At 51.3% G+C, this 8,683-nt stretch overlaps 1 protein-coding gene across 1 annotated transcript; it reads right to left on the bottom strand.

Moving 5' to 3' along the window:
* Positions 1–480: 480 nt before the first annotated feature.
* On the bottom strand, positions 481–2,906 carry Cct8l2 (chaperonin containing TCP1, subunit 8 (theta)-like 2). Its single transcript, XM_005404846.2, has one exon. The coding sequence runs from the start codon at positions 2,250–2,252 to the stop codon at positions 567–569; it is 1,686 nt and encodes a 561-aa protein (XP_005404903.1). The 5' UTR covers positions 2,253–2,906; the 3' UTR covers positions 481–566.
* Between the last annotated feature and the right edge of the window lie 5,777 nt (positions 2,907–8,683).

The raw sequence follows: 8,683 nt of genomic DNA, 5'->3' as shown, positions 1-8,683 counted from the left end.
TGGTCAGTATGTCCAACATTCCAAAAAAATGGCTGTAGCTCAGTGGCATAAGTGCCTGCCTGGCAAGCACAAAGTCCTGAGTTCAATTCCTGATACAAAAAAAAAAAAAAAAAAAAATTGAATCCTGCTCCAATCATAGAAAAGAACAGAATCTGATGGAAAGAAATAGGAATGAAAGAATGAAGATTTACAAAGGAAGGAAGTCAGTGAGAAAAACTTTTATGTCTCTTCAGGGTGTTGTATCTTTTTTATTTTTGGTACCAGGAATCGAACTCAAGGGTGTTGTATCTAAAGAAATTCTAAAAGTACCAAGAGCCCAGTGTGGTGGCGCATGCCTGTAATCCCAGCACTCAGGAAACTGCGGCAGGAGGGTGCTGGTGAGTTTGAGGCCAACCTGGGTTACATAGTGAGTTCAAGGCCAGCCTGAAGTTCAATATCCTGTCTCAGAAACAAAAACAAATGCCCAATCTATTGAAATAATACAAGCAACGAAGTTGAAGGAGCAAATAAGGTGAACATGCATTTCCGGGGTGGGGAGGGGAGGCGCCCTCCTTGGCAGTCCTGGTTTATTGAGGATGTTGCTGCCTCTCCGTCCTAAGGCTTTCTTTTTTGGGTAGAGACAGGCTTTCCATTGCCTTCCCGGAGTCGGGGTCCAAGGTCTGCTGGGGGATGGAGCTCGCCTTGGCCACTACAAACTCATCCACTGTCACCAGCGTCAGCACCACCTCGGCTGCTGCACGGAGCCCTTGGGCTTTGGCCACGAGGGGGTCCCACACCCCTTCCTGGGCAGCATTTAGTAACCCTTCACTTCCCACTCCCACCAGGAAGTTCCCTGCTTGGTGGAGGCCATTCATTTCTGCCATCGTGGCCGGGACAGCCAAGCCTGCGTTCTCTGCCAAGGTTTTAGGGAGAGATCTCAGTGCTCGGGCGAAAGCCAGGAAGGCGGGGCCCTCGGGCCCGTCCAGTTTGCTCCCCTTTTCTGACAGCATCCTGGCCAGAGCCATCTCCGTGGAACCGGCTCCTGGCAGCAGCCTGGGATCCTGGCAGAGCTGGGCATAGGCATCGATGCCGTGGTAGGTGGCCTCCTCTGCGCCCCGCAGCACCTCGGCTGTCGCCCCTCGGAGGACCAGGGTGAGGACAGGGGCGCCTTCCTGCTCCCACTCAAACACCATGGCCTCGTGGTCCCCCAGCTTCTGCGTGTGAACCCTCCGGCACTGCCCCAGCTTCAGTGGGGGGAGTAGGCTCGTCAGGAGAGGGGTGTCCAGCACCTCACTGAGGTACACGATTTCCCTCCGAGACTGAACCTGAGTCACCAGGATGCCTAGCTGGTCGGCCAGGGCGAGGGCCTCCTCGTCCACGTCTCCCCACACCACGGCGACGTTGACATCCGCGTCTGCCAGCTGGACCACCTGGTTTTCTATTAGTCGACGGCTTTCTGTCTTGAATGTAAGGAGGTCCTCGAGACTATAGAGACGGGCAGTTGCAGGGGCACTGGGACTGGCAGGACCGAAGCAGCAGGTGAACAGGGCCACCCTGGCCCCTGATGGCACTGCGGTCACTTGGCCACACGGCCTTGAGGCCACGACGAGCCCCGGGAGGAGGCAGGAGTCCCAGAGCGTGCCCCCCGTCAGGGTGCACACCCCAATGCGCTCAGGCTTGAAGCTGCCGCTGGGCTCCTTGCTGGCCCAGCACGCGTGGGCCACCAGCTTGGCCAGGTGGTCCGAGTGGGCCAGGCTGTGCGTGTTCATCACAGAGCAGAGGGCCCAGGACGGATCCTCCAAAGGCCCCAGGGCCCGGATGGCCAAGGAAGGCAGCGTGGCCAGGACTTCTGCCAGAGCTGTGCTGTAGGCCTCCCGGAGCTGGGTGCGGGCCAGGCCCGCTCTGAGCAGGGGCTCAGCCTGCTCCAGCAAGGCTTCTGCCAGCAGGACCACGAAGGCAGTGCCATCCCCAGTGCTCTCGGCCTGGGCCTGGGCTGCTTCCCGGACGAACCGGGCAGCTGGGTGCTCCAGCTGCAGGGCCCGGAGGATGGCGGCAGCCGAGCCTGTGCACACGACGTCCCCTTGAGCGGTCACCAGGAGCTTCTTCCGCCTGTGGGGGCCGTAGCAAGGCTGGATGACACTGGCCAGGGTCTGTACCGGGGCCAGGCTGCTCAGCAGGTGCAGCTGTTCCCCTGCGGGGCTCCTGTGGGTTTCCTCAGGGACGGGGCCCATCCGCTGGGGGAGCTTCAGGTCAGAAGGGGCTGTGCTAGCCATGGTCTGGGACACGGAGCCCGCGCCAGCTCCTGCAAGGGACGCTACGGCTCAGCAGCGGAGGGCCCCTCACAGCAGTTGCTGAAGCACCTCAGAGGCAACGGAAACGGGGGCGCAAATGTTTGTCGTACGGAGCCTGGGGTCGAGCCGGACAGGTGCTCGGCGGAGTGTGGTCCTAAGGCCACCCCAAAGCTGATTCTGTGCAGGACTTGTGCTCCTGGGGGCTCTGACCCACGGCAGCCAAGATGGGATCTTCCACTGAGGAAATCACCAAGAGGCAGGTAGAACCAGTGTTGGGGGTGAGGTCACAGAAGGGTGTTCAGAATGAGGGAGGCCCCAGCAACGGGCCGAAGTGAGGCCTCCTCCTGTGGCGGCGGCTGTACACCTCTGCCAGTGGGCTGAGAGTTCCTCTTAAATTCTGACGGCACTGAAGAGGAAATCAGGCTGGGCGTGGCGGCGCACGCCTATAATCCCAGCACTTGAGAGGCTGAGTCAGGAGGATCACTGTGAGTTCAAGGCCAGTCTGGACTACACAGTGAGACCCTTTCTCAAAACAATTCAAAAAAGAGGAAGAGGGATGAGATAAAAATTTTTTACCTGGGAGTGGAAGCATACCCTTGTAATCCCAACACTCTAGGAGACTGAGGCAGGAGGATGTCAAATTCAAGCCTAGCCTGGGGAATTTAGAAGACCCTGTGTCAGCCAGGTATGGTGGTGCACACCTGTAATCCCAGCACTGGGGAGGCTGAGACAGGGGCATTATTGTGAGTCTGAGGCCAGCCTGGATTACATAGTGAGTTCAAGACCAGCCCCTGCACTACGTGAGACCCTATCAAAAAACCAAGAAAAGGAGCTGTAACTCAGTGTGGAGACCGTGGGCTCAACGTTTCAGTTCCACAAAGCATAAAATAATAAAAACCTGGGCCGGGGATGTAGCTCAGTGGCATAAGTGCCTGCTTGGCAAGTGCAAGGTCCTGGGTTTGATTCCCTGTATAAAAAAACCCAAAAACCTATGTGCTTCGAAGACATGTCAATGGCTAATCAGGTTGCACTGTTTTTTTCTTTTTCTGTGCTCTGAAAGGTGGCTGGAGAGATCCTGACGCCCGAGCTCTCTTGCTCTGCCTTCTGCTGCAGCGCTTTGTAGCACTGGCCACATTGCACCGACCGCCTTTACCTTTTTGGCCGCTCGCCAGCTGGTGCGTGTGTGTCAGCTCCCCGCAGTGTCCGTGGGCCTGGGTGGTTCAGGTTGCAGGTGTGGGAGGCCGTGAGGTGTGCGCCTTCCCAGCACCAGGGATGTCAAGAGCAGGGGGTTGGGAGGGAGAGGTGCTGACCAGCTGCAGAGAGGCCGCCAGTGGTGGACCAGGAGCGAGAAGCACGTGGCCAGCCAGGGTCAGGACGGGGGAGACCCAGGGAGTGCAGCAGAGTTTAGGGCTGGGACGCTGGTTGCCTCCCACTCTTACTCACGGTCAGTTTCGTAGGACCAAGGGTGTGGCTCAGGGCGGAGCACTTTGGTAGCGTGTGCAGGGCCCTGGGTTCCAGCCTCAGCAACACACGCACACCCACATGCACACACGCCGGGAGGGAACAGACAGACGGGAGGAGAGGAGGGGGCTGGGGGCAGAGGAGGGGGGAGGCAAAAAGAATTTACGTCTATTTTTCTAGTCTCCTTCCCTCTATTTTTTTTGTGTGTGTGTGTGTGTGTGTGTGTGTGTGTGTGTGTGTGTGTGGTACTGGGAATCGAACTCAGGAACTTGTGCTCGCCAGGCAGGCGCTTGTGCCGCGGAGCTATATCCCCGGCCGCCCTTCTATTTGATTAATTTTTATTTTTCTTAGTCTGTGTTCCCAGTGCATAGTGCTCAGATTCCTGGAGGGGAGCAGGAGCATGTATGGGACACATCTTCATTCTTTTTCACCTCCCTCTCTATTTGCTCCTTTCTGGGTACTGAGCCTGCTGCAGTAAGGATGCCTCTGCATTAGTTTTACAAAACTTCAGTGGGCCAGGCGTGGTGGTGTATGCCTATAATCCCAGCCCTCAGGAGGCTGAGGCAAGAGGACTGCTGCAGGGTTTCTTTTTTTGTCTTTTTGAGCTCACTATGCAGTTCAGTCTGTCCTTGAGCTCACTTGGTAGCCAGAGGCTGGTCTCGAACTTGCAACGATCCTCCTGCCTCAGCCTGCCAAGTGCTGGGATTACAGGCGTGCGCCATTATGCCCGGCCTGCTGTGGGTTTAAGACCAGCCTGAACTGCATAGTGAATCCTGTCTCAAAAAAAAAGGAACTCTTTAATATTTCCAGTGAGGAGAGGACAATAAAAAAAGAAAAGGGAGGCCAGGTGTGGTGGCGCATGCCTGTAATCCCAGCACTTGGGAGGTTGAGGCAGGAGAATCACTATGAGTTTGAGGCCAGATAGCAAAATCCTGTCTCAAAAAGACCAAAAAAAAAAAAAAAAAAAAAAGGGAAAAATATCATAGTGAAAGATAATTTTTTTTTTTTGGTCTTTTTGAGACAGGGTGTCACTAAGCAGTTCAGGCTGGCCTTGAGCTCACTGTGTAGCCCAGGCTGGTCTTAAACTCACAATGATCCTCCTACCTCAGCCTCACCAGTGCTGGGATTACAGGCATGCACTACCACGCCTGGCTAGCCTACACAATTTAGCAATTTAGTGAGACCCTGTCTCAAAATACTTTTTTTTGAGACAGGGTCTTGCTGTGTACTGCAGGCTAGCCTTAAATTTGTGGTAATCCCCCTGCCTCAGCTTCCCAAGTGCTAGTACAGGAGTATACCACCACGCCTGGCTCAAAATAATTTTTTTAGAAAAGGGCTCGGGGTGCAGATCACTGTGAAGACTGTGGGTTCAATCACCAATACAAAAAATGAAAAGGGCTAGACGTCAGGGTTTCATGTCTGTAATCCCAGAATTGAGGGCTGAGGCAGGAGGACTGTTGTGATTTTGAGACCAGCTGGGCTACAAAGTGAGTTCAAGGCCAGCCTGAACTACATAGTAAAATCCTGTCCCCCCAAAAAACAGGGAGGAGGAAGGAAGGAGGGGTGGAGGGAGAGAGAGGAGGAAGAGAAGAAGAAGAAGAGGGAGAAAAAGGAGGAAGAGGAGAGGAAGGAGCAGAAGAAAAAAACTGAAAAGAAAAATTCATGGAGTCAGGTACGGTGGTGACAACCTAGAATCCCAGCTACTCAGGAGGCTGAGGCAGGAGGATGGCAAGTTCTAGGCAACCTGGGCAACTTAGCAAGACACTGTCATAAAAAATATAAAAAGTTCCATGTATGATGTAGCTCACCCCCTGAGTTCAATCCCCAGTACTTGGGTGGGAGGGCGAGAGTCTAACAGGACATTATTTTGTTGAAGATGATGAACAACTATTTTGACCCCTTGTGATTCTGAGGACTTCCCCAGGAACTCCCCCAGGAACCGGCATTGGCCTTCCCTATGTGGGCTTCTACAGCAAGCACTTTATTTATTTTTGTAACAGGAATCGAACTCAGGACCTTGTGCTTGCCAGACAAGCACTTATGCCACTGAGCTATACCCCCAGTCCGTCTATCCGGGCTTCTAAAAGCCTGTGACCTTGAGCGCAGTGCCACATGACAAATGCTGGTCACGAGGGCAAGAATGACTCATCTGTGCCTTATAGAAAGGTAAGCTCTAATGACCAACACAGAATGAGCAAAGCATGCTGGTACGTTGTCTATAAAGAGTGTCCAGCCAGGTGCGCTGGCACACATCTGTAACCCCAGGACTGGGGGGCTGAGGCAGGAGGATTGCCATGAATTTGAGCCCAGCCTGGGCTACATAGAGAACTCAAGACCAGCCTGAACTACACAGTGAGACCTGTCTCATCTTTCTTTCCTTGTTTTTTTTTTTTTTAAAGGGAGGAAAGGTTTACTTAGCTCACAGTTTGTAGGGGTTTCAGTCCGTAATTGTCTGGCTCCAAGGCAGGGTGGCACATGGCAGAGGGGCAACCATTCATGGGGGCAGCAGAGAGCAAAAGCAACAACAGAGGATTTTTTTCTTTCTTTCTTAAAGGAACACTTCTGAAAAAATCATTATAGTTCTTTCAACCCTAACACAATTTTCATATCCATTTCACTTATTACCCAAGCAGTTATGGAGTTGCTGCTGGGGAACAGGGTGAAGAAGGTGCAGGACTCTCGGTCTATCCTGGGCTCAGGTGGGAGTAGGCATCGGGCACTTTCACGCCTAGTGATGTGGAGCCGGTACGGGAGAGGCGCCAGGTCAGGTGGGTGCACATAACCATCCTTGTAGGGAGAGCAGAGGCCAAGGGCGGAGGTGAAGGAAGAGGAGCTAGGAGAAAAGGAAGACTCCCAGCTGCTTCACGACTGAGGCAGGAGGATTACGAGTTCACAAGTTCAGGACCAGCCTGAACTACATTGTGAGACCCTGTCTCAAAGAGCCAAAAACCAAACCAACAGGTAAACAACAGATAAAAAATAAAAGCAAAAATATGCATACAAAAATGAAAAGGTCTAGACAGTGACTGCGAACCTTTTAAGAGTTTCCAATGATACAAAAAGCCCACTGCAGCACGTACGCCACGTTTACCAACACCAGTCTAGAATTTTAAGTCTTCAGCAGTCCCTCTGTAGCTGTGAAAATTTAGTTCCAAAAAGAAAACCCATCACCACCAGTAGCACAGTAAAAAACCTTGATGATTTAAGATTTTGACTTTATAGGAAAGCAAAAAGAGATGAAGCTATATTCACTAGTGAATCCATGAAGAGCTATGTGAATAGTTTCACAGTCATTGAAAGCAAAACAATAGCTGGGTGTGATGATGCATGCCTGTACTCCTAGTACTTGTAAGGCTGAGGCAGGAGGATCTCCAGGAGTTTAAGACCAGCCTGGGCTCCATTGTGAGTTCAAGGGCATCTTAAACTATGTAGTGAGTAAGAACCTGTCTTAAAAAAACAAAAACAAGAAGCCAGTTGTGGTGGTATACACCTGTGATTCCATCACTTGGGAGGTTGACGTAGGTGGATCACCACAAATTCAAGGGCAGCCTGCACTACATGGTGAGACCCTGTCTCAAAGAAAAATAAAGCAAAACGATAAAGACTCTCCTAAGTAAAGACCATTCAGCAGCATTTTGTAGGCCTTTAGTTAGGAAGAATAGATCTGTACTATTAATGCTTATTTACTGTCACTTGTTTGTGAGATTCCTGGATAATCTTCCTTGTTTATAGTTTCCTGAGATGTTGGTTTTTATTTCAAATAAGAAGCCCCATCGAGCAGGCCAACATTTAAAATATATGTGTGCATGTACTAATTTATGACTAAAAGTGTATTACTGTGTTCTGAAAGAGTCCAACATTTTTTATTTTTATTTATTTTTTCGGTATCGGGAATCGAACTCATGACCTCGTGCTTGCCAGGCAGGCACTGTGCCGCTGAGCTAAATTCCCAGCCCCCAACATTTTTTAAATTGTTCAATAGGAAGTAAAAATCTCTTGTAATGCAATTCTTCAGAGGTGATTGCTATTAACACTTTAGTGCACATCTATTACATTTTAAAAACTCATATTTAAGCTGTGCTTGTTAGAATTTAAGCATTTTGATTGTATTTTTAAAAAGCTGCATTGTTTATTCAGGTGCTTATGATTTTCTGATTGTGTAATTTGAGGAATCTCAGCTACCTGCCTAATTGATTTTTTTTTTTTATTTATTTTATTTTTTTTTTAATTAAGACATGGTCTGGCTATGTAGTCCAGGCCGGTCTTGACCTCACAGCGATCCTCCTCCTGTCTCAGTCTCCCAAGGGCTGGGATTACAGGTACGCATCAACCATCCGCTCAGAAAGTTTTCATATTTGCACTTAGTAATTAACTTTACACCACATCACGAATGTATCACTAAGCATGTGTACATTGTATTTCTTCCTTCCTTTCTCCTTTTTTTTGGGGCGGGCGGGTCTTTTTGACACAAGGTCTCTCTGTGCAGTTCAGGCTGGCCGAGAGCTCCACTTTGTGCCTAGGCTGGTCTCGAACTCGCACCAATCCTCCTGCCTCAGCCTCCCGGGTGCTGGGGTTATAGATGTGCACTAGCACACCCGGCCATTTGCCTCATTTTATATGGTGGTTTTTTCTTTTGCTGGTACCAGGGGGTGAACCACGGCCTCACACACGTTAGACAAGCGCGCTCCCACTCAGCGACATCTCCAGCCATAAGTCTCACTTCAGTCACTTCAGAAAACCATGCTTTCGGTTAGAGCAGGTTCTGGAAATCAGCGTGTGTATCTTGCCCAAGCAGGAAGCACAGTTTAAAGTAAATACGCCGGCTCTTGGGAGGGAAAGAAGGCCGACGCTATCCTGAGAACACGCTATTTCACACGGCGCACTGAGGCCGTCGGGCACCGGCGCCAGCGCGGACGCTGCGGAGCGCCGGCCGAGTCCCCGTCGCCCCCGCG

This window comes from Chinchilla lanigera, unplaced genomic scaffold (genome assembly GCF_000276665.1).
Source record: "Chinchilla lanigera isolate Chin_1 unplaced genomic scaffold, ChiLan1.0 scaffold00090, whole genome shotgun sequence".
NCBI classification, from domain to species: domain Eukaryota; kingdom Metazoa; phylum Chordata; class Mammalia; order Rodentia; family Chinchillidae; genus Chinchilla; species Chinchilla lanigera.
This window is presented reverse-complemented; position numbering and strand designations above follow the sequence as displayed.